We start from the raw sequence: 25,144 nt of genomic DNA, 5'->3' as shown, positions 1-25,144 counted from the left end.
GGGCCGAAATCCTGCCCAGAAATTGCCTGTCCCGCCGGCGTATATCAAAGCTGGTATTTACCGGCGGGACAAGGCGGCGTGGGCGGGCTCCGGGGTCCTGGGGGGGGGGGGGGGGGGGGGGGGCGGGGGGGGGGGGGGGGGGGCGGGGGGGGGGGGGGGGCGCGGGGCGATCTGACCCCGGGGGGTGCCCCCACGGTGGCCTGGCCCGCGATCGGGGCCCACCAATCCGCGGGCGGGCCTGTGCCGTGGGGGCACTCTTTCCCTTCCGCCTCCGCCACGGTCTCCACCATGGCGGAGGCGGAAGAGACTCTCCCCACTGCGCATGCGCGGGAAACTGTTGGCGGCCGCTGACGCTCCCGCGCATGCGCCGCATTTCCGCGCCAGCTGGCGGGGCAACAAACGCCATTTCCACCAGCTGGTGGGGCAACAAACGCCATTTCCGCCAGCCGGCGGGGCGGAAATCCCTCCGGCGCCGGCCTAGCCCCTCAATGTTGGGGCTCGGCCCCCAAAGATGTGGAGCATTCCGCACCTTTGGGCCGGCGCGATGCCCGTCTGATTGGCGCCGTTTTTGGGGGTGGAGAATGTCACACGTAGTACTTTACGGACAGAAACGTAAAGCAGACTGTTAGATTTGGCAAGAACATTGCAGTTAACATTAACTGACAAAATGCGAAAAGATGAGGTAATTATGGCGGTGGTTAAGCATTTAAAGTTGCCTGAGGTAGAGTTTGACTCATTGGAAATGGCAAAAATTCAGTTGCAAATTAAACAAATGGAACATGAGAAATAATTAAAGCGTCTGGCATACGAGAGTGAGAGAGAGGAAAAAGAAAGAGAAAGAGAGAGAGGAAAAAGAAAGAGAAAGAGAGAGAGGAAAGATAAAGAGAGAGAGAGGAAAAAGAAAGAGAAAGAGAGATAGAGAGAGGAAAAAGAAAAGGCGAGAGAAGAAAGGAGAAAAGAAAGGATAGCCCTCGCAGAACAAAAAGAAAAAGAAAGGGAGATACAGATCAGGGAAAAAGAAAAAAAGAGGGAGTTTGAACTTCAGAAAATGGCCATGAAACATGACAATCAGTTAAAATTGGCAGACGTAAAGGGAAACGTACAGTTGGATGATAGTGATGAGGATAGTGAGAAAGAGCGTCATAGTCGAAAGCTTGGTGGGAATCTATTTAAATATGTCCAAGCATTGCCAAGGTTTGACGAGAAGGAAGTGGAAGCCTTTTTCATTTCATTTGAGAAGGTAGCTAAACAAATGAAATTGCCACAGGACATGTGGGTGTTACTGATTCAAACAACGCTGGTCGGTAGAGCTAGTGAGGAAGTATCTGGAACGTATGAGTTGGTGAAGAAATCCATCTTAAGTGCATATGAGCTAGTGCCTGAAGCCTACAGACAAAGGTTTAGAAATTTAAGGAAAGAATTTGGCCAAACATACATGGAGTTTGAAAGGCTCAGAGTAATTTTGATAGGTGGAGAAGGGCTTTGAAAATAGACCAAACGTATGAAGCTCTCAGAGAAATTATACTTTTGGAGGAGTTTAAAAATTCAATTCCTGATGTAGTGAGTACTCATGTGGAAGAACAGAGGGTTAAAACTGCGAGGTTAGCAGCGGAAATGGCAGATGATTATGAATTAGTTCATAAATCAAAGATTGGTTTCCGACATCAGTTTCAGCCGGTGAGGGATAGAAACTGGGGACATGAGAAATACTCAAGTGGTAAAGGTAAAGGCGATCTGACGGGAGACAATAAAGAGAGTGTACCTCAGATTAAAAAATAAATCCAGGAGGGTGGAGAAGAAATGAAAAGTTTCAAATGTTTTCAATGTAATAAACTAGGCCATGTAAAGTCACAGTGTTGGTGGTTGAAGAAAAGCACTGGGAAGGCTGATGTGGTAAAACAGGATAAGACAGTGGGGTTTGTTAGAGTGGTAAAGGAAAGCCCAAGGGAAGCGAAGGAGGTGCAAACGATTGTACAGCCTGATCAAGAAGTAATTGTTAAGAAGGTGCCCGATGTCTTTAAAGAATTTACTTGTGTGGGTAAAGTTTACTCATGTGTATCAGGAGGAGCAGGTATATAAGTTACAATTTTAAGAGATAGAGGGGGCTAGTCAATCTTTACTGGTAAGAGATGAGAAATTATGTAGTTTGGGAAGAATGTTGCCAGAAAAGGTGGTGACATGTGGAATTCAGGGTGAGAAGAGTAGCATTCCATTATATAAGGTAAGGTTGGAAAGTCCAGTGAAGAGTGGTGAAGTGGTAGTAGGAGTAACAGAGAAAGTATCTTGTCCAGGAATACAGTTTATCTTGGGTAATGATATAGCTGGATCGCAGGTGGGAGTGATGCCTACTGTGGTTGATAAGCCAGTGGAAAATCGGTCAACTGAAGTGAAATATCCTGGGATTTTTCCGGATTGTGTAGTAACAAGGTCGTAAAGTCACAAGTTAAGACAAGAGGAGAAATCAAAGAGTGAAGATGACGTTGAAGTGCAATTATCAGAAACAATTTTTGATCAGATGGTTGAAAAAGAACAAGAACAGGTGGAGGATGAGGCGGATATTTTTAGTTCAGGAAAATTGGCGGAGTTACAACAGAAAGATGTAGAAATAAAACGGATATATCAGAAAGCATATACGGAAGAGGAATCTGAGAGTATACCAGGGTGTTATTACCGTTAAATGATGTCTTGATGAGTAAATGGAGACCTGTACATAAGCAGGCGGATGAAAAGTAGGCAGAAGTTCATCAAGTAGTATTGCTGGTAGGGTATAGAAAGGAGGTGTTGCGAGTTGCTCATGAGGTACCAGTGGGCGGTCATTTGGGAATAAGGAAAACTCAAGCAAAAATCCAGAAACATTTTTATTGGCCTGGACTACATAAAGATGTTTTGTCAATCATGTCACACATGTCAAGTGATAGGGAAGCCTCAAGCAGTGATAAAACCAGCACCCTTAAAACCCATTCCAGCATTTGAGGAACCTTGTACAAGGGTCCTAATCGATTGTGTAGGACCGCTTCCTAAAACAAAAAGTGGGAATCAATATCTTTTGACTGTAATGGATGTGTCTACTAGGTTTCCAGAGGCCATTCCAGTACATAATATTACAGCTAAAAGGATTGTGGAGGAGTTACATATTCTTTACTAGATATGGACTACCCACAGAAATTCAATCGGATCAAGGAACGAATTTTACTTCAAAGTTATTCAAAGAAGTTATAGATAGCTTAGGAATAAAACAATTTAAATCAACTGCGTACCATCCAGAATCGCAGGGAGCGTTAGAAACGTGGCATCAGACATTAAAGACAATGTTGAGGGCGTATTGTCAAGATTACCCAGAGGATTGGGATAAAGGAATCTCATTCGTATTGTTTGCAGTTAGGGATGCACCTAATGAGTCTACCAAATTTAGTCCTTTTGAACTAATTTTTGGTCATGAGATAAGAGGACCACTTAAATTGATTAAGGAAAAATTGGTGGGTGAGAAATCGGAAATTACACTATTGGATTATGTGTCAAATTTTAGGGAACGATTAAATAGAGCAGGTGAATTGGCGAGACAACATTTGAAAGTTGCACAAATTGTGATGAAACGGGTAGCGGACAAGAAATCCAAAGTTCGTAGTTTTGCCAGTGGGGATAAAGTTTTAGTGTTGTTACCTGTGGTTGGGGAGCCTTTAAAAGCTAGGTTTTGTGGACCGTATCAGATTGAAAGGAAATTAAGTGAGGTGAATTATGTGGTAAAAACACCAGATAGTTGGAAGATTCACCGAGTGTGTCATGTGAATATGCTGAAACGGTACTTTGAAAGGGAAGGAGAGAAAAAGGAGGTTTTAATGATTCTAACTCAAAGTGACGAACCAAATCCAGATGACTGTGAATTTGACATACCTCAAATTAAATTGGAAAATGAGGATGTTCTTAAAAAGTTGGGATGAATTGTTAAGTTACCTTCCAGAGGAAAAACGAACTGACCTGAAAGAGTTTCATAGATTATCATAGAATTTACAGTGCAGAAGGAGGCCATTCAGCCCATCGTGTCTGCACCGGCTCTTGGAAAGAGCACCCTACCCAAGGTCAACACCTCCACCCTATCCCCATAACCCAGTGATCCCACCCAACACTAAGGGCAATTTTGGACACTAAGGGCAATTTATCATGGCCAATCCACCTAACCTGCACATCTTTGGACTGTGGGAGGAAACCGGAGCACCCGGAAGAAACCCACACACACACGGGGAGGATGTGCAGACTCCACACAGACAGTGACCCAAGCCAGAATTGAACCTGGGACCCTGTAGCTGTGAAGCAATTGTGCTATCCACAATGCTACCGTGCTGCCCGTTATTGATATCACATGGGCAAGTTTGTAGAGATAAATTGGGAAGTACTAAAATGGCTATACATGATGTAGATGTGGGAAATGCTGTTCCTATCAAACAGTATCCATATAGACGTAATCCTTTAAAATTGGCACAGGTTAACAAAGAGATTGAGAGTATGCTTAAAAATGGCATAATTGAAGTGGGTTTCAGCCAATGGAGCTCACCCATAGTGATGGTACCTAAACCAGACGGTACCCAACGATTGTGTGTGGACTATCGAAAGGTGAATGCAGTTACAAGAACGGACTCTTATCCTATCCCACGTTTGAAGGATTGCATTGAGAAAATGGGACAATCTGCTTTTATTTCCAACTTCCAGACATTAAAAGAACATGAAATAAAAATGAAATGAAAATTGCTTATTGTCACAAATAGGCTTCAATTAAGTTACTGTGAAAAGCTCCTAGTCACCACATTCTGGCGCATGTTCGGGGAGGCCGGTACGGGAATTGAACCGTGCTGCTGGCCTGCTTGGTCTGCTTTAAAAGCCAGCGATTTAGCCCAGTGTGCTAAACCAGCATTTAAAACATCGTATGGAGTTCTTCGGTTGACTTCAGGAGGCGGGTTTGGTGATGAACCTAGCCGAAAGTGAATTTGGAAAAGCCCAAATCACTTTCCTTGAGGAGTTTCCGATACCCTCAAGACAAAGGGAAATAATGCGATTTCTTAGCATGAGTGTATTTGATCGAACAGTTGTGCAAACGTTTTGTGGCGTGATTACTCCACTGATGGACTTGCTAAAGAAACCTAAAAAATTTCAATGGACAGCAGACTTTCAACAGGGTTTTGACTGCCTGAAAGCTGTGATCACCAATGTTCCTGTATTGGAGAATTGCAAGGGACCCTGTGGTCAGATTGAACTAAGTTATCTGATTCTGAAGAGAAATGCCGAGGAGTAGAGGAATGGATGGATCGTGGAGAGACTTTGTTCAAAGAGACTGTCAATCGAGAAGGAATTTGGTTGGAGGAAGAAGAACAAAGGAAAATGGACTATATTATTATACCTGTTTGCATGTGTTGTTTTTTTTAAAAAACAAAAAGGTATATTTACTTTGTACATTTCTTAGTGGATGGTGCAAAAGTGAAAAATGAAACCATCTTGAAGTTGATGATTTATTTATTTCTCTTGAGGGGAGGTGTCATGTGAGAGTACCTTTAAGACATGTTTAAGCAATGTACCTTTAAGAAAACAGTGATGTCAGAGAGTGGGTGGGGCTGAGCTCAGGTCAGCCATTTTGCAGTTTTGTTTTGCAGTTTGAAAAGCAGCTTGTGTGCGTCTGTGTTTGCAGTGAGCTGGATCTCTGCCATAAAAGACCATCTCTGGGTCATTTAGGTGATATAAACTTATAATAGTGAAGCCTTTAATCTGATGTGATTTTGTTTAAAGGTGTTAAGTCTCTTAGAAGTTTGAAGGAATATTTTAAGGAATTATTTACTGTTGCAATATTTTCTGAGTTAACTTTGAAGTAAGGGGTGTTAAGAGATCCAATGTTTATTTAAGATGTTAAGTTGAGTTCATGGAATAAACAGTGTTTTGAGTTTAAAAACCCACGTGTCCATAATTGTAATCCCACACCTAGGGAAAAAGCCGTGTGCTAGGAAAAGCAACAAATCCATTAAAGGGAGAGGTTGGTTGAACTCCATGATACATTTTGGGGTTCTAAAAACACCTCGCCCATAACAAGACCCACATCAAAGAAAGCTAATCTTTTAACAGTCTCTTTAGATTGTCAATAAAACTGTGAATTCAGAAGCCCTGGTAAGATATCTGTACCTTTTGAAACTCAATCAAGCATATACAATGACATAATAATAACCCTTCATGAAATGTCAACAAAGAACTCTATTGAAACTGCACAACGTGATACTACTTCTATTTCTAACTTGCAGCAGATGCCCTGTCAATCGAAGTAGTGCAGCAGTGGGTGTGTTTTTTTTAAGCTCTCAGCGATAGCTGCAGCCTGTTTTATGTTACGTGTAAAGAGCAGATGGTTTCAAAAAAGAACTTGGATCAGAAAAGTTACACTGACCGCATCCATCCCTCAAGAACATTTATATCTACTCCATTTATTTGTGATTCCCACACTGCTAGTTAAGGGCCTTGCAACAGCCAAAATGGGAATGTCATTAACACCGCACAATCCAGGCCATGTATTCAGATGGAGGATCAAGGAAAATATGTTTGGGTTTGGAGGACAGCTGAAGAACAACCCAGCCCTCTCCCACAGCATGTGGGGGTCCAGATTTTCCAGTTGCAATTGACAGACAGACACTGGGGAAGGGCAATACTCTACCTTAAGTGTGACAAGAAACTACCACTTACTGCTCACTATTGTGAACTCATGCAAAGTTTGGATTTATGTACTATGAATGCAGAAGGTAACCGTGGGAGATATGGTAAGAGGACTACCAGCACAAGGGGATTAAATGAAAAGTGTGATCCTGGAAGTTGATGTGGTTTATATGGAAGACAATGTGGTTTATATGGAAGACGGTGTGGTTTATCTGGAAGATGATGTGGGTTATATGGAAGATGATATGGTTTATATGGAAGGTGATGTGGTTTATATGGAAGATGATGATGTGGTTTATATGGAAGATGATGTGGTTTATATGGAAGGTGATGTGGTTTATATGGAAGGTGATGTGGTTTATATGGAAGGTGATGTGGTTTATATGGAAGATGATGTGGTTTATATGGAAGATGATGTGGTTTATATGGAAGATGATGTGGTTTATATGGAAGGTGATGTGGTTTATATGGAAGATGATGTGGTTTATATGGAAGATGATGTGGTTTATATGGAAGGTGATGTGGTTTATATGGAAGATGATGTGGTTTATATGGAAGGTGATGTGGTTTATATGGAAGGTGATGTGGTTTATATGGAAGATGATGTAGTTTATATGGAAGGTGATGTGGTTTGCATGGAAGGTGATGTGGTTTGCATGGAAGATGATGTGGTTTATATGGAAGGTGATGTGGTTTATATGGGAGATGATGTGGTTTATATGGAAGATGATGTGGTTTATATGGAAGATGATGTGGTTTATATGGAAGATGATGTGGTTTATATGGAAGGTGATGTGGTTTATATGGAAGATGATGTGGTTTATATGGAAGATGATGTGGTTTATATGGAAGATGATGTGGTTTATATGGAAGGTGGTGTTCTTTATATGGAAGATGATGTGGTTTATATGGAAGGTGATGTGGTTTATATGGAAGGTGATGTGGTTTATATGGACGATGATGTTGTTTATATGGAAGATGATGTGGTTTATATGGAAGATGATGTGGTTTATATGGAAGGTGATGTGGTTTATATGGAAGGTGATGTGGTTTATATGGAAGATGATGTGGTTTATATGGAAGATGATGTGGTTTATATGGAAGGTGATGTGGTTTATATGGAAGGTGATGTGGTTTATATGGAAAGTGATGTGGTTTATATGGAAGGTGGTGTTCTTTATATGGAAGATGATGTGGTTTATATGGAAGATGATGTGGTTTATATGGAAGATGATGTGGTTTATATGGACGATGATGTGGTTTATATGGAAGATGATGTGGTTTATATGGAAGGTGGTGTTCTTTATATGGAAGATGATGTGGTTTATATGGAAGGTGATGTGGTTTATATGGAAGGTGATGTGGTTTATATGGACGATGATGTTGTTTATATGGAAGATGATGTGGTTTATATGGAAGATGATGTGGTTTATATGGAAGATGATGTGCTTTATATGGAAGGTGATGTGGTTTATATGGAAGGTGGTGTTCTTTATATGGAAGATGATGTGGTTTATATGGAAGATGATGTGGTTTATATGGAAGATGATGTGGTTTATATGGAAGATGATGTGCTTTATATGGAAGATGATGTGCTTTATATGGAAGGTGATGTGGTTTATATGGAAGGTGGTGTTCTTTATATGGAAGATGATGTGGTTTATATGGAAGGTGATGTGGTTTATATGGAAGGTGATGTGGTTTATATGGAAGATGATGTGGTTTATATGGACAATGATGTGGTATATGGAAGATAATGTGGTTTATATGGAAGATGATGATGTGGTTTATTTGGAAGATGATGTGGTTTATATGGACGATGATGTGGTTTATATGGAAGATGATGTGGTTTATATGGAAGATGATGATGTGGTTTATTTGGAAAATGATGTGGTTCATATGGAAGATGATGTGGTTTATATGGAAGGTGGTGTGGTTCATATGGAAGATGATGTGGTTTATATGGACGATGGTGAGTTCTGGTCCCAAAGATCAAATTGTCTATTTACAGATTCAGAACTGAGTAAGGAGAATCAATTTAAATTTTCACCTTTTCTTCATAAATAAGACACATTGGCCTGTGTCTGCTGCAAACATAAATCCCTTCATTTCACTCTTATTTTGTCACTTACCTTGGTACCACTTTTACTTGCAGAAACTGAGGCAGCTTTAGAAGCTTCCAGAGGTGCCTTTGTAAGAAACAAATTAAAATTTCACCTATCATTTCAGTTTCATTTTGACTATATCAATTCTCCAGAACATCCTATTTCCTTAATACCTTAAATGTGGTATTTTATCATTTACAAATATATATTTTTAGGAGAGTTTTTCATTTTAGAAATTACAAAACAAATAAATCTATACAAAACAGTTCACAGAAAAATACATTAAAAGCCACACCAAAACAACCGCCCCCTTATCTACCAACAATGATGAGTTCCTTAAAGTAAACTATAAAAGATTGTCACCTCTGGTAGAGTCCTTTGACCGAACCCCTCACGGTGCAGCTGACCTTCCCTAGGTACAAAACTCCATCAAGTCCCCCAAACATACTGAGGCGCTGGGTGGAGATGCAGACCTCCACCCCAGGAGAACCCATCTCCGGGCAATCAATGAGGCGAAGGCAAGAACATCCGCCCCTGCACCCGTCTGCAGCCTCGGGGATCCCAACACCTCAAATATGGCAACTAACGGACTGTGCCCCAGTTCAACCTTCAAAATCGCTGCCATGGTGTCAAGTAAGGAGACCTAAAAGCTCACAAGCTTGGGTCAAGGCCAGAATATGTACGTGTGGTTGGCTGGACCTCCGGAAAACCGCTCACACCTGTCGTCCACCTCCGAGAAGAAATGACTCATCGTAGACTTGGCCAGATGCGTCCTAAAAAAGGACCAAAGAAACAAGGACCATGGCAGGAGCTACCTTATGTGCGACCTTCTACATGCCACTACCGGAAATGTATTATTTCATTTGTAAACTTAAATCCGAGATTCAGCACTGAAGCAATAAATAGAAAATGGAATAACATGGTGATGACCTGACTAATCTAAAGGGAAGGGGGATTTGCTGCAGTCTGTAAACCAATTTAATTTACAATATGGCTTTGGTTGTATTGCACTTCAGTTTTCAGATTAAACTGGACAGCAATCTGCATTGTTCTATAAGCACAGTGCTGATGTTTTCTGTTCAAAACAAAGTACAAAGACAGAATAGTTTTCAACTCTCATTGTATGGAATACTTGATTTTTTAAAAACCTGAAAATGTTGTTGACTCTGTAAGGCCTTCTGAAACGGGCTGGGCAACTGCTCAGTTCAAGGGAAATTAGGGTGGGCAACAAATGAAAGAAAAAATAAAAATAAAAAGAGGCCACATTTGTTTCACTGCTTCAGACTATGATGTTAATTTCTCCATATGGACAGAGAAAATGCAAGCTCTCATTATTGTGGGAAATATACCAGTGACAGGAGTAATGAAATTACCCAATACTTGCAAGGCATTCTTTACACTCTGGGAAGTCTGGAAGCTGAAATTGAACATTTTAAGTGACTATTCCATTTCTAGTCCCAATCGTATACCACATGCCTCAGTTACAAAATGACTTCAGTAAATTCAAGTGAAGAGCTGAGAATCTATTCTTCACTTATTTTGTTTTGTATTGTAGTAGGAGCATCATTATCCCATTCAGATGCTAGCAAGACAATAGTCATCTCACACACCCGAGACTGAATGAGTACTCGGTGTCTTCTCAAGTACAAACTAGAGACATCAGCTTGGGTTTTCATCCTTGAGGTGAGTAGTTGGAGTCTAGAAAATTCCCAGATTTGCCTGTCCACCTCGGGAGAAAATGCCAACAAAGATAGGACCTTCATTGCTGGGGGGCAGGTGCAGGCTGAAGTTGGTCAGATGACTTGGGAAAAGGGGCTGCCAGGTGTCGAGGTGATTTGTTTAAAAGGCCCCCCTCAGTGCTGTGGGACGCTGTCCCAGTGAAAATAAAACACAAAGACCCTTCATCTCTTGACTCACACTCCCTCACCCTCCAAACATTCCCCATGCCCCTTTCATGCCACCTCCTAGCTCCCCACCCAGCCGCAACGGCCCCTCAGGTCCCCTATGCCAAATTATGACTTTACATCCACTCTCTTGGCCCCTCATGGTCCCCATGCCGAGTTCTGCCCTTCCACCCACCTTTATGTCCCTCCATACCCCCTATCCAAAGCTATGGCATTTCCATGCCCATTGACCCACTCTGTACTTTCTAAAACCAAGTTGTATGTATTTAAAAAATTTGAAAAAAGTAATCTATTCATAATTTTCTCCTGTGTTGAAAAAGATGTCTGCACTACAACCTAATAAAAGTGTCAATTAACAGGCCCTTGAAAGTATCAATAACAAAAGCCACAAACCCTTGAATCCTTTGTGTGAACAGAAATTGTGAAATAACTGTAGAGATCAGAGAGCCTGAGCGGTCAAACATCCTGGCCGGAATTCTCCGACCCCGCGCTGGGTCCGAGAATCGCTGGGGTGGGGGTGGGGCGCAAGAATTGCGCCATGCCGCTCCGACCTGCCGATTCTTGGGCAGCAATTCTCAGGCGCCTGTGGGATCGCCACCGCGCCGGTCGGGGGCCGTTGAAAGCGGCACCCCCAGCGATTCTCTGCGTGCGTTATGTATGGTCCCACCCGGCGGGCCCCGGAGTTCTGGCTGCAGGGGCTGTCCTGGTGGGGGGGGGAGGGATCCAACTCCAGGGGGGCCTCCATGGTGGCCTGGCCTGCGATTGGGGCCTACCGATCGGCGGGCAGGCTAGTTCCGTGGGGGCCTATGTTCCTCCGCGCCGGGCCCCTATAGGGCTCTGCCATATTGCCCGGGGATCGGCACGGTGACGGGAACCCACGCGCATGCGCGGACTCACGCCGGCCGTGGTGCGCATGAGCGGACCTGCGCCGGCCATGGCGCGACGACTTCCGAGCGCTGGAGCAGCAGACACCACTCCGGCACCATACTAGCCCCCTAGGAAGGGGTGCATACTCGGGGCGGCCAGTTGATGCCGGAGTGGCTCGCGCCGTTTTTGACGCCGGTGTCAGAACTTAGCTGCGGGATCGCAGAATCCTGGCCCCAATGTTTCTTCTGGGAAGCAGCTGTTTCAAAAACTTAATGATTGGCTGGACTATCAGCCAAGCCTCATTATAGATGTTTTTCTGAGAGCCCAGGCATTGTGGTCTGGTGATAAGATGGGTTGTAATTGATCGGAGGAAGTAAGTGTCCCAATTGGAGGGCAAAAAAATCCATAGGAAAGCAGCAAAATGAATAGAAGTAGATTTGCTTATTCTACTGAACGAAAAATTGTGTCTTTTCCCGACATGATTACGATTGACATTATAGTGACTTTGGGTAGCTTAGAGCTTTGTGCCATACCAGTCTCATACCAATAACCAATAAATTGCAAAACCAGAAAGAGGTAGACTGAAGAATTCCCAGCCTATACCACCTGCAGTCTCTAACAGTTTAAGATTGGAGCCATACCTCCTTCTGCACACATCGTGGAGCTGCCATCTGAGAGGTCGGAGCTGAGCATTTTGAAATTGAAGCTGGAGTAATTTTGACAAAATCTGCTGACAGAGACTCCAGGACATCATCTCCTGCCATTTTCTGTGATAACAATACAATAAATACAGTTAAACCATCTCAAAGACATTTCAAGAGTATAATAATAATAATAATCGCTTATTGTCACAAGTAGGCTTCAATGAAGTTACTGTGAAAAGCCCCTAGTCAACACATTCCGGCGCCTGTTCGGGGAGGCCGGTACAGGAATTGAATCTGCGCTGCTTGCTGGCATTGTTCTGTATTACAAGCCAGGGGCGGAATTCTCCCATCCCGCGGCAGAGTGTCCATGCGTTTTACGACGGCATGAACGGGCCGCTGCCAGGACTAAATCTGGCCCCTACAGGGGGCCAGCATGGCGCTGGAGCGGTTCACGCCGCTCCAGCTGCCGATCCCGGCGTGAACTGTGCGCTGCGGGATCCGCACGTACGCAGCGGCACCGGCGCCAACGCACACATGCCTCCTTCGACACGCCGGCCCCGACGCAACATGGCGCAGGAGTACAGGGGCCGGCGGGTAGGAAAAGAGGCCGGGGGACCGAGAGGCCGGCCCGCCGATCAGTGGGCCACAATCACGGGCCAGGCCGCATCGGAGGCCCCCCCACCATCACCACCATTAAACTAGGAAGGTCTATAAAATTGGAACTTTGTAAGCACTATATTAACTGATTAATATTTTCAATTTTTTTCATTTGGACAGGTAAAGAAACACAAAAAAAACATTCTCAGACTGGGGAGGTGATGGTTGGTAGGCAAAGTGATGGGAATGAGGTTTCGATGAGCAAAATTTCCTCTTCTCTTTTCTGACATTCCTCATGTTACAAATAGATTTATGTGTCCCTCATCCTTTTCCTCAACGCTAGTAGGAAATCACAAACAAACACCGTTTTTCTGCAAACCTTCGAATCCATAAGCCTGAGTTCTGCAATCTTTGACAAACTGGAGTTTCACTGCTGATCCTAAGCCTGGTACTTAGTGAAGTGACAACCTTGAACAAACTTCCACCACTGGCTTTGGTATAATTAGGGAATGCATGGCACTCATTTATGGAAGTACCCTAAAGAGTTTTACTCTTCCAATGCTGCTCCCAGAAAAAAAACCAATACTTCCTCTTTACCTTCTCTGTTCTTTTTGGCTTTGCTCCTGTGTCAATGGAGGAAGAGGTCACTTTACCTTTATCCTGTTGAAAGAAACAAATCTCATCATATTCTTCCTTTGAAAGCAGTTGGTAATGCAGCAACATGTGTTTACTTCAGCATTCAAGAGCGCATTGTTCCATGGCGTCAGTATAAACCTCACCAGGTCAATAAGTGCAATTGCAAACAAATTTAGTTATTGCGAAACAGAACTAGTTATTGGAGGGTATACGGATTTCAGTTTTAATTATTCAGCAAGTTCCGTTTTGTAATTCACTGTCAGATTCATTGCACCCTACGATATCCAGATCATTTATCCTACTGTAACAAGAAAAAACTGTTTTGACATTGGGCAATTGTAGAATTGTTTTCTCAAAGCTCTATTAATTTCGGAAATGCAAAGATTATTGAAACAATTTTTAACTTGGCTCAAAATGATGGCTGGACCAAACCTTAGAATCAGGTTGTTCTTTAAATCTATAATCAGGTGGTATAGATTCTTCCTTTTCTCCCACTCGTTCAGCCTTCTTCTTGGTAGCATCTGATTCCTGCCAAAATGAGGAATACAATTACTCAATGCTAATATTCAGAGAAGTACTGAGATTCATTCTCAAGATACTGTGTTTCGGTGAAATGTTAGCTGGAGTCCAGTGAACTAAGCTTATTACACCTCTTTACTTCTGTCTCTTCCTTTAGGACGTTGTGCAAAACCTATCGCTTTACTTCAGCTGTTGGTTATACTATGATCACAGTAGATGTTAATTGCTAAGCAAACCAAATTCCAGAGGGAAACTTGGCTTACTGGGTCATACCCTTTTATTCTGTATTCTAAAAACAGGAAGAAAAAATACTCATCTCAGCAGCAAGAAATCTAGTCACATTTCTAGGGTTTTAAAAATAAAAGGTTTATTAACAAAAAGAAAAAAAAACTTAAGTACAGAATATTAGTTAGACAGTTAACAATTAGTCTTCTAAACATTCCCCCAGAAAGACTCCTATTTGGTCAGATGTACAAGTGAACACCACCCAGGCAACATTCCCTTATAGGTATTTCATTACAAAAATACAGCAATATTACCCAAACCAAAGCTGCTGTCACTCTAATAAGGCCTTCATCACAACCTTTCAACACTCATTTCCACACCGCTGTGGAAATCCAAAACTTCAGAACAAAACTGTTTTTTGCAGCCTCAAGACCTTTCTGGCTTGACTAGGTGGCTGACTCAAACTGCCCACCTTCTTCCAGCCCAGATGTGTTTGCAGCAGGTCATTCTCACAAAACCAGCCCCATGGCTATCCAAAGTAATTCTAAAATGTCCTTTTCCAACTTGGGTTCATTGTTTTCAGCACTCCTTTGAACTTAACTTTTCCAAAATATAGAAATATTTCCACTTTCGGGTCAAATAACATTTTGTAAACTTTCCACTGTTTACTTATGAAACCTTTTCAAACTGTAAAAGCCTCTTACTTCCCATTGACAATTTTGCAGCTGAAAACAGCTTATCGCTAGGTATCTCTTAATGCAATTTACTTGGCTGGAAAAGTCTCATTACAAGCCGCTTTCTTCCTTTTCCCTCAACTCTTCCAGACAAAAAGTCTGCATTAATCTTTTCCCAGCTTAATTAAATCATTTACTCACACACACAAACATACACACAGACATACAATATTCCCAGTATTAAAAAAATAACATTCATTCTCATAGTCAGTCACTTGCCCTAATATCTCATTGTTAGACTTTCTGTCAAACCTTCCTTGAGCAATCTCATGGGAAATGCGTTAGGATGTTTAACACTCAAGTAAATGTGATAGAACAATATAGAACAATAAGCTGGGGCAAGCATCTCAATACTAATTTCATATGTACAAATCCTATAAGTAAATGGACCAACATATGATGCAGTAACAGGAATTTATTTCAAAGAATGAAAGCTCCAGGAATTAATTTTAATTTGTACCTTCACTGGGGGACCAGTGTATTTTGGACCTGAATTGTCTGGTGCTTGTGATGGAAGTGATCCTGCAAGTAGGTCAAATGGATCTTCACCCTTTAAAAATAAAAGACATTTTTCAAATTTGTGAAAAGGTTCAGCAGAAACATATTCTCCAGCAGAGAAAAATGCTATTGAAAACAACCCAAGCAACTGCTGCCCACCCTTAATCCAAAATGTTAATTCTTCCTTGTCTGAGAGGGGAGCCTCGATAGTGCGACTGTGAAGTATGATCGCTTCTACAGGCACTGATTCAGAATAGTGATATTTATTTTGTCAATCAGTGAGTTTGGTACACTTGTGGGGAAGCACTGTGCAGGTGAATACTGAAGGGTTGTCGTGATGTTTGGAATAAAATGCTGGAAGTATTGCACAGCAGCAGATCTGCATCTAGAAGTGTAAAGTAGGTTTATCCTAAATGGATGAATTTTGGAATGGGGAATAAAAGGAAGAAACAAAACAAAGGAAGATGGTTGTAATTGTTGGAGGCCAGTCCAAAGATGTGCAGGTTAGGTGGATTGGCAATGCTAAATTTCCCTTCTGTGTCCAAAGTTGTACGTTAAGTGAAGAGGTAGTGGGGAGTGGGCTTAGGTGGGGTGCTCTTTTGGAGGGTGGATGCAGACTCGATGGGCCAAATGGCCTATTTCTGCACTGTATTCTAGGATTTTTCCATCTCAGTCGCAGGACATTGGTGCAAGAATCCCTCAGGTAGTGTCCTTGGCCCAAACATCTTCATCCTCTTCATTAATGTCCTTCTCCCAATTATAACGTAGAAGTGGGGATGTTCGCTGATGGTTGCACACTTTGACACCATTTGCAACTCCTCAGCTGCTGAAGCAGTTTGTGCCCATATGCAGCAAGACATGGGCAATATTCAAGCTTGGGCTGGTAAGTAACATTCTGCCACACAATTACCAGGCAATGACCATCTCCAACAAAAGAGAATCTAACCATCTCCGATTGACATTCATTGGCATTACAATCACTGAGTAGCCAACTATCAACACCCTGGGGGTTACCAGTGACCAGAAACTGAACTGTACCAGCCTATAAATATTGTGGCTACAAGAGCGGTCAGACACTGAGAATTCTGCAGCAAGTAACTCAGCTCCCGACTCCTCAAAGCCTGTCTACCATCTACAAGGCGCAAGTCAGGAGTGTAATGGAATACTCTCCACTTGCCTGAATGAATGCAGCTCCAATAACACTCGAGATGCTCAACACCATTCAGGACAAAGCAGCCCACTTGATTGGCACCTCATCCACAAACATTGACTCCCTCCACCACCAAAATTAGTAGCAGTGTGTACCATCTGCAAGATGCACTACAGCAGTCATTTTCAAATTCAAGGTTGCGACTCGCGGGTGGGTGTCAGGAGAGCCACGGGCCATCGGTTGCGGCATTCACAATCTCAGGAGGGAGTGCCCCATGGCTGGGACCGGCTTTTAAAAATGCCGACTGTGGGGCAGCATGGTGGCGCAGTGGTTAGCACTGCTGCCTCACGGTGCCAAGGAGCCGGGTTCAATCCCGGCCCTGGGTCACTGTCCGTGTGGAGTTTGCACATTCTCCCCATGTCTGTGTGGGTCTCACCCCCGCAACCCAAAAAGATGTGCAGGGTAGATGAATTGGCCACGCTAAATTGACCCTTAATTGGAAAAACAAATTGTATACTAAATCTATTTTTAAAAATGCCGAATACGACTGGCTTTCAGAATGCTGGCCATCCCACGCATGCATGTTCCTTCAGCAGTGCGCACACCTGGAACTCAATGAGGCAGATCACCTCCCCTCTGACCCAGAAGCAGATTCTTTGTGAAAATTGATGGAGCCTTCTCTCCATAAGCAGCAATAGGGAGCAGGTCACGCGCCCCATACACTGACGCCACATGCTCTGGGCGCGAGAGAGATTCCTTCATTTTGTGAATGCCGGCAGTGCTGGTGTGAGCTCCAGGGCCTCTGGTGAACAACCCATTAAGAAAGAAGCTGAAATCAGGAACAAAGGAGTATAAAGACTTCTTTTGAGGTATGGGTTTATTAATTGTTCCAATGCAAATCAGGGTGCAAAGGCCGTGTGTGTTATGCAGGGAAGTACTGCCAAATGAAAGATTAAAACCCTCAAAACTTCAAAGGCATTTAAAGACTAAGCGTGGCGAATTCGAGGACAAACCTCTTTATTTTTTTCAATGGATGCAGTGAGAACTTATATTAACTGAAGTCGTTAGCAGAAATGTAACATCGAATGACAAAGCAAGTGAGATTGTGAGGAGCAAGCAGGCTCAACTGTCACATTAAAGGTAAGCGAAAATGGTGGGCCGTGTAGGTCAGGTGGCTTGTGTTTATATCTGAAATGGTATTTGGGAATGATCTGTGATAGTTTCCTAAAGTGAACTGTGTACAATTCCTCTGCTGTGATTGGCACTGCCATTCTTTTCACATTTTACTCTTCTTTATTCACTTACCTTAGCATCACTTTTCCCCGCAGAAACTGGGGCAGCTTTTGAAGCTTTCAGAAGTGCCTTTGCAAGAAACAAACCAACATTACAATAATTTTTCACCTTTTGTATTAATTTGTGATCAACAATTTCAGTTTTCCAGAAACGTCCATATCATCTTATTTTAAGATCTTAAATGCAATATGCATGGTCACATGACACACATCAGCCTTCCAGGATTGGGCAGTGTTGTGGGAAAACAATCCAATGAAGCAGGTTGGTTCTCCAAATTTTTTTTCAAATGCTATTATTGGCTCCAATTGTTGGGAGCATAGGAGGCAATCAGGCCCCAACTGCACTGGGAGAGGAGAGTGTCTGACTGTCATTTGTACGGATTGATAGTACAATGCTGCTCAAACTAATTCCCTGTAATCTCCACCATTTTAAAACTGGAAGGTGGCCTGGTAGGTGCAATAAAAATAAAACAAATTATTTATATTTCGCACCTTTCACAACCACATGAAAGCTCAAAGAGCTTTACCACCAATTAAGTAATACTGAAGTGTTGTCAATGTTGTAATGTAGCAACTAATTTTCACTGAATTTGCTCCCAAAAGTATCAATGTGATAATGCTTGGTTTGAGCAGGAAACCAACAATCCTCTGTCAAGTGCCCCAGCAGCTCATAACACACCATACCCAACATCACAGCTTCCAAAGTCAGATCAGCCATCCTGAAAGTGAACCCGTGGAAGGCGACGGGTCTGGACGGGATCCCTGGTCGTGCATTCAAGAGTCTGCGCGGAACAGCTGGCAGATGTGTTCGCGGACATCTTGAACCTGTCCCTACTCCGCTCCGAGGTCTCCACCTGGTTCAAGAAGACCACTATCATACCGGTGCCAACCAAGAACCAGGCAAAATGCCTCAATGACTACCGTCCTGTGGCCCTGACTTCAGTCGTAATGAAGTGCTTTGAGAGGTTGGTCATGAAGCGCATCGCCACCATACTCCCAGAATGCCTTGATCCACTGCAATTTGCATATCGCCTCAACTGGTCCAGAGCAGACGCCATCTCCCTGGCCCTACACTCATCCCTAGAGCATTTCGACAGCAAGGACTCCCACATCAGACTCCTATTTATTGACTACAGCTCCGCCATCAATACCGTAATCCCAGCCAAACTCATATTACAGCTCCAAAACCTAGGACGTGGCTCCTCACTCTGCAATTGGATCCTCGACTTTCTGACCCACAGACCACAATCAGCAAGAATAAACAACACCTCCTCCACAAAGTCCTCAATACCAGGGCTCCTCAAGGCTGCGTACTTAGCCCCTACTATACTCCCTGTATACACACGACTGCGTGGCAAAATTTGGTTCCAACTCCATCTACAAGTTTGCTGGCGATACAACCATAGTGGGCCGGATCTCGAATAACGACGAGTCAGAATACAGGAGGGAGATAGAGAACCTAGTGGAGTGGGGCAGCGACAATAATCCCAATAAATGGTTAGCAGCTTCAAATTCCTCAGGGTACACATCTCCAAAAATCTGTCCTGGTCCACCGACGTCGATGCTACCACCAAGAAAGCACAACAGCACCTGTACTTCCTCAGGAAACTAAGGAAATTCAGCATGTCCACATTAACTCTTACCAATTTTACAGATGCATCATAGAAAGCATCCTATCAGGCTGCATCACAGTCTGGTATGGCAACTGCTCGGCCCAAGACTGCAAGAAACTTCAGAGAGTCGTGAACACAGCCCAGTTCATCACACAAACCTGCTTCCCATCCATTGACTCCATCTACGCCTCCCGCTGCCTGGGGAAAGCGGGCAGCATAATCAAAGACCCCTCCTACCCGGCTTACTCATTCTTCCAACTTTTTCCATCAGGCAGGAGATATAACATTCTGAGAACACGCACGAACAGGCTCAGAAACAGCTTCTTCCCGGCTGTTACCAGACTCCTAAACGACCCTCTTACGGACTAACCTGATTAACACTACACCCCTGTATGCTTCACCCGATGCTGGTGTTTATGTAGTTACATTGTGTACCTTGTGTTGCCCTATTATGTACTTTCTTTTCTTTTTATGTACTTAATGATCTGTTGAACTGCTCGCAGAAAAATACTTTTCACTGTACCTCGGTACACGTGACATTAAACAAAATTCAATGACCAGATATTGAGCAGAATTCTCCCATTTTGAGACAAGTGCCGTGGTGGAGGCGGGAATGTGGAGTGTTTCCCGCTGTGGAGGCTTGCGGGAAAATATGGCAAAGCTTCTGACCCTGACTCACCCGAGTGTTTCACACTCTATTTAGTGGCAGGGCAGGCCTAGATTTTGTGTAGTCCACCGTCGTGTCCAGGTGCCATATTGAAAAGGCGCTCAACATCACTGACCCACTAGTGAAGAAAGAAGATGGACCTCCTAAAAAGTGAAGATAGATTTCCTGGATAATTCTAAGGCTGGAAGATGGGCCCGCTCCGGGACACCTAATCTGGAAAGTCTACCTGCAGATGCTCCCCTGAAATACTGCTGTGGCATTTTAGGGTCCAATGGTGTGGGCAGCCTCCATCTCAAACTCTGGAGGCAGCCTCGGGATTGTTCAGGTGAGTCCTGACATCTGCCAGCCATGCTGTACGAACGCATTTTATGCCGGTGTGTTTCCTCACTGGCATTGCAGAGAACCTGGGAGTACGAGTGGCGGTCATCTGCACCCCATTAACAGGATGCAAATGAGCTTCTGACAGGTTTTCCCAGCCACAATGGCAGACACCAGTGGCAGATCCTATTGCAGGAAATAAATATTGTCAAAGATGCAAAAGGGATTTTTGATTCCTACCACCCATTTCACACTAACACACAAAGTTAAAATCTACTCTTTTTGTATTCTTATTGGTTCCTGTGAACCACTTTTATTATTCATCATAGATTCCAAAATCTTAAACAACAAGTAGCCCAAAGAATTCCTAACTTACAACAACAGCAACTTGCAATTATAACACAGTGAAGTGTTCCAAGGCACTTCATAGCAGCATAATTACATATAAGGAGATATAGGTCTTCATGGAATGTTTCATAGAATTTACAGTGCAGAAGGAGGCCATTCAGCCCATCGAGTCTGCACTGGCCCTTAGAAAGGGCACCCTACCTAAGCCCACACCTCCACCCTATTCCCATATCCAGTTACCCCACCTAACCTTTTTGGGCGCTAAGGGCAATTTAGTATAGTCAATCCACCTAACCTGCACATCTTTGGACTGCGGGAGGAAACCTGAGAGGAAGTGGTTATAGAATCATAGAACCCCTACAATGCAGATGGAGACTATTTGGCACATCTAGTCTGCATTGACCCTCTGAAAGAATGTCCCACACAGGCTTGCATATTCCCATAATCCTGTCTAACCTTTGGACACTAAGGGGCAATATGGAATGGCCAACCCACCTACCTGCACATCTTTAGACCGGAGCACCCAGACGACACCCACGCAGACATGGGGAGAAAATGCAAACTCCACAAAGGCAATCAACCGAGGTCGGAATTGAACCCAGGACTCTGGTACTTTGAGGCAGCAGTGCTAACCACTGTGCCACCGGGTGGTTAGTTGTATTTCATTAAAGTACGTGTCTCTTGAAACTGTTGCCATGGTGCTGCTCTGGATGAAAAATATGAGAGATATTTGGGCTACTCCAAAAGTAATGGTGCAGCAGCAGGGCTGATATTCTGATTTTTAAAAATATTCGTTCATGGGATTTGGGCTTTGCTGGCTGGGCCAGTTTATTACCCATCCCTGAAGACATTTAAGAGTGACGTGTAGCCCAGACCATGTACAGATGACAGATTTTCTCCCCTAAAGGACAGTAGTGTACCAGATGACAATCGACAATGGTCCAGATTTTACTTGAATTCAAATTCCACCATCTGCCACGGAGGGATTTGTACCTGGGTCCCAGAGGATCATACTGGATCTCTGGATTATTAATCCAGTGACAATACCACTACAGCATTGGCTCCCTTAAACCTATAATTGGATGGTTAAGAATTGAATCAAGCAAGTGTCATCCCAGCCACTGGGAGAAAGGAAGAGAGGCCTTTCCACCTGCAATCTCTAACAGTTTAAGATGGGAGCCATACCTGCGGCTGCTTAGACGGCGGAGCTGCAGAGTGAGAGGTCGGAGCTGAGCATTTTGAAATCGGAGCAGGTGACCTTTGGATAAAGTCTGCTGACAGAGTATCCAGGACATCACCTTCTGTCATACTCTGTAATAACAATACAATAAACGTAGATAAGCTATCTGTTACCAACCCAGTTGATGTCAAAACTGGATGGGAAAATCTCAGACTGGAACCCTGGCTTAAAAGATTACAACTTTTACTTTTCAAAAAATAAAACGTGGAAGAACTGAGTCATAGGACCACTAATTAGTTTTGACAACGAGAAAAAAACATTTATTAAACATGAAAAGTTGATTATACATTACACCATTACTCCCCCCTTAGTTTAACAATTGAACACAGATTTAAAGATTAACATGGATTACAACAAACATCTTAATCTACAATGGTTTCATTAACACAAAAAGTCCCTTTAAGCGCACAAGACGACTGTGGTCAAATGCACACTCTGCTTCGAACCCAAGTTAGTGTCTGTGGATTTCTTCTCAGAATTTCCCCAGATCATTGTCACGTGAGAATTTCCAAACTCCTCTCCCAAAACCACGCTTTAAAATCTTCTCTTCCCTTAGCCGTTTGCATTCCAAAATTCAGACTAGATTTTCTAAATGACACTTTTAAACAAAGCTTTGGTTCTATATTTAACAGAGAATCCAGTCCAAGATATCACATCAATCCTTTAGGATTTCTTTATCTTGACTGCTTTGCAAACTGCTCACAATTGCTTTATCTCTCGATTCCCAGACTGTATTAAAATGACACCAGGCGTTTGATTTACTTTTGGAGGCTACAGTCCCACTTTAAATATGGTTACTGCAATTGTTTCTTTAACTCAGAATACTTTGTTTACTCTTCCTTGAATTATTCTGAACAATAGCTTGGTCTCTGTTCTCTTAACTCCAGTCATCTTAAACCGTCCCAATTCCCTGGTTAGCTGGATAGTAACTTGTACTTTAGGAAGCCTGCCTCTTTGTAGCTCCCATCCTATCCAGTCTTTCCTCGGGCAGAGTGAGATGTTTACTCCCCAAGATCCTGGGCAGAATATTGAGCCCGCACTCATAGTCCACAGGACCAGTGGGCAGAATATCTTGGGAAAAATCATGAAATGTGATTCTTGCTGGAGAGATTGTGGGTGAGATTCTCCAAAATGGAGGCAGAGCGTCCGCGCCGACGTGAACGCCGTTGTGTTTCACGACGACGCAAAACGGGCGTGGGCACAACTGATTCTGGGGGCCAGCACGGCGTTGGAGCAGATCACGACGCTCCAGCTTCCCTTCCCGGCGCCAACTGGCCGCCGTGACAACCGGCGCATGCGCAGTGGCGTCACGCCAAGTCGCGCATGCGCAGTGGCGCCAGCCCCGACGCAACATGGCGTGGGGGTTCAGGGGCCGGCCACGTAACAAAATAGGGCCGGGGCTGGAGAGGCCGGCCCGCCGACCGGTGGGCCCCACCGGTGGGCGCCGACCCTGTGCGCAGAGCTCCCGCTGGCTGCGAGCAGGTGTGGACGGCGCCGGCGGGACTCTGCCGTTTCCGCACGGCCGCTCGGCCCATCAAGGCCGGAGAATCGGCGGCCCGGCTGCGGACAGTGGCCCGCGACCGGCACCACGTCAAAAGCGCCGCCGCAAATGGCAGCGATTCTCCGCTCCTCGGAGAATCACGTGCCGGCGTTGGGGCAGCGTGGCGTGGTTGCGGCCATTCTCCGGCCCGGCGCGGGGCTCGGAGAATCCCGCCCTGTGTTTCCCGATTTTCTCCGCACTTCATTGGCGAAGTCATAATAAAGCCTGAACTTAAGTTTAATAAATTTCCATAATTTTATATATTATTAGCACGCCTGTCAATAATCCCCCCTCACTAAATATTCATACCTCACGTCAGCGAGGTTTACATCAGGTTTGGCCAGGCATGAGGCAGTCGAGGGGATCCCTCCAGGGGTGCAGATGTAAATATAGCCATTGGAGGGCAGGGTGACATGCCTGGGCAGTGCCACTGCTAACCTGGCATTGCCAACATATGCCAGGAGCCGTGCCAGAGCAGACACAAGTGGGAGCCCTGGGGGAAGCACAGAGATTGAGTGGGGAGGGGTGCTAATGATGAATGGTGGGGGGGGGGGTAATTTCCAGTGATGAATATCGATGGTGGGGAGGGGGAGCCCCCGAAATCTCCGTGATGTCGGCTGAAGGCCGTTCGGCTGCAACGTTGGCTGGGGTGCCCTTCAAAGATGGCCCCGATCTGTTTGGAGCCAGTTGTTGGCACCATGATGTCCCAGCCCACCAGAGCGACCTTGGATCGTGTCTTCAGGATCCTTAAGGGGGAGGGGGAGCAGCCAGAAGTTGTGGTGCACATTGGTACCAACGACGTAGGTAGAAAAAGGGGTGTGGATGTAATAAACGAGTTTAGGGAGTTAGGCTGGAAGTTAAAAGCCAGGACAGAGTTGTCATCTCTGGTTTGTTGCCAGTGCCCCATGATAGCGAGGCTAGGAATAGGGAGAGTGTGCAGTTGAACACGTGACTGCAGGAATGGTGTAGGAGGGAGAGTTTCAGATATTTGGATAATTGGAGCGCATTCTGGGGAAGGTGGGACCTGCACAAGCAGGACGGTTTGCATCTGAACCAGAGGGGCACCAATATCCTGAGAGGGAGGTTTTCTATAACTCTTCGGGAGGGTTTAAACTAATTTGGCTGGGGAATGGGAACCGGATTTGTAGTCCAGCAACTAAGATAGCCGATGTTCAGGATGTCAAAGCGTGTAGTGAGGCAGTGGGGAAGGTAACACTGACAAAGGAAAGTACTTGCAGGCACGGAGATGGGTTGAAGTGTGTATACTTCAACGCAAGAAGCATCAGGAATAAGGTAGGTAAAGTAATGGAAAGGGTACTGAGGGATAGGATTTCTGAGCATCTGGAAAGACACTGCTTGATTAGGGATAGTCAGCACGGATTTGTGAGGGGTAGGTCTTGCCTCACAAGTCTTATTGAATTCTTTGAGGAGGTGACCAAGCATGTGGATGAAGGTAAAGCAGTGGATGTAGTGCACATGGATTTTAGTAAGGCATTTGATAAGCTTCCCCATGATAGGCTTATGCAGAAAGTAAGGAGGCATGGGATAGTGGGAAATTTGGCCAGTTGG

At 44.2% G+C, this 25,144-nt stretch overlaps 1 protein-coding gene across 16 annotated transcripts in view; it reads right to left on the bottom strand.

Moving 5' to 3' along the window:
• The window catches only part of cast (calpastatin), a 318,006-nt gene that overhangs the window by 86,097 nt on the left and 206,765 nt on the right, over window positions 1–25,144 (bottom strand). For all 16 annotated transcript variants that reach the window (XM_072516336.1, XM_072516333.1, XM_072516334.1 and 13 more), the window contains 7 exons: window positions 21,981–22,106; window positions 17,863–17,919; window positions 15,370–15,459; window positions 13,864–13,959; window positions 13,393–13,455; window positions 12,196–12,321; window positions 8,811–8,867 (listed from right to left, as the gene is read on the bottom strand). In XM_072516336.1, coding sequence (XP_072372437.1) covers window positions 8,811–8,867; window positions 12,196–12,321; window positions 13,393–13,455; window positions 13,864–13,959; window positions 15,370–15,459; window positions 17,863–17,919; window positions 21,981–22,106 — 615 coding nt within the window. The remainder of the gene's footprint in view (window positions 1–8,810; window positions 8,868–12,195; window positions 12,322–13,392; window positions 13,456–13,863; window positions 13,960–15,369; window positions 15,460–17,862; window positions 17,920–21,980; window positions 22,107–25,144) is intronic.

The sequence above is a fragment of the Scyliorhinus torazame genome, chromosome 9, assembly GCF_047496885.1.
Source record: "Scyliorhinus torazame isolate Kashiwa2021f chromosome 9, sScyTor2.1, whole genome shotgun sequence".
Lineage (NCBI taxonomy): Eukaryota > Metazoa > Chordata > Chondrichthyes > Carcharhiniformes > Scyliorhinidae > Scyliorhinus > Scyliorhinus torazame.
Note: the sequence above shows the minus strand (reverse complement) of the source record. Positions and strands in the feature narration are given on the sequence as shown.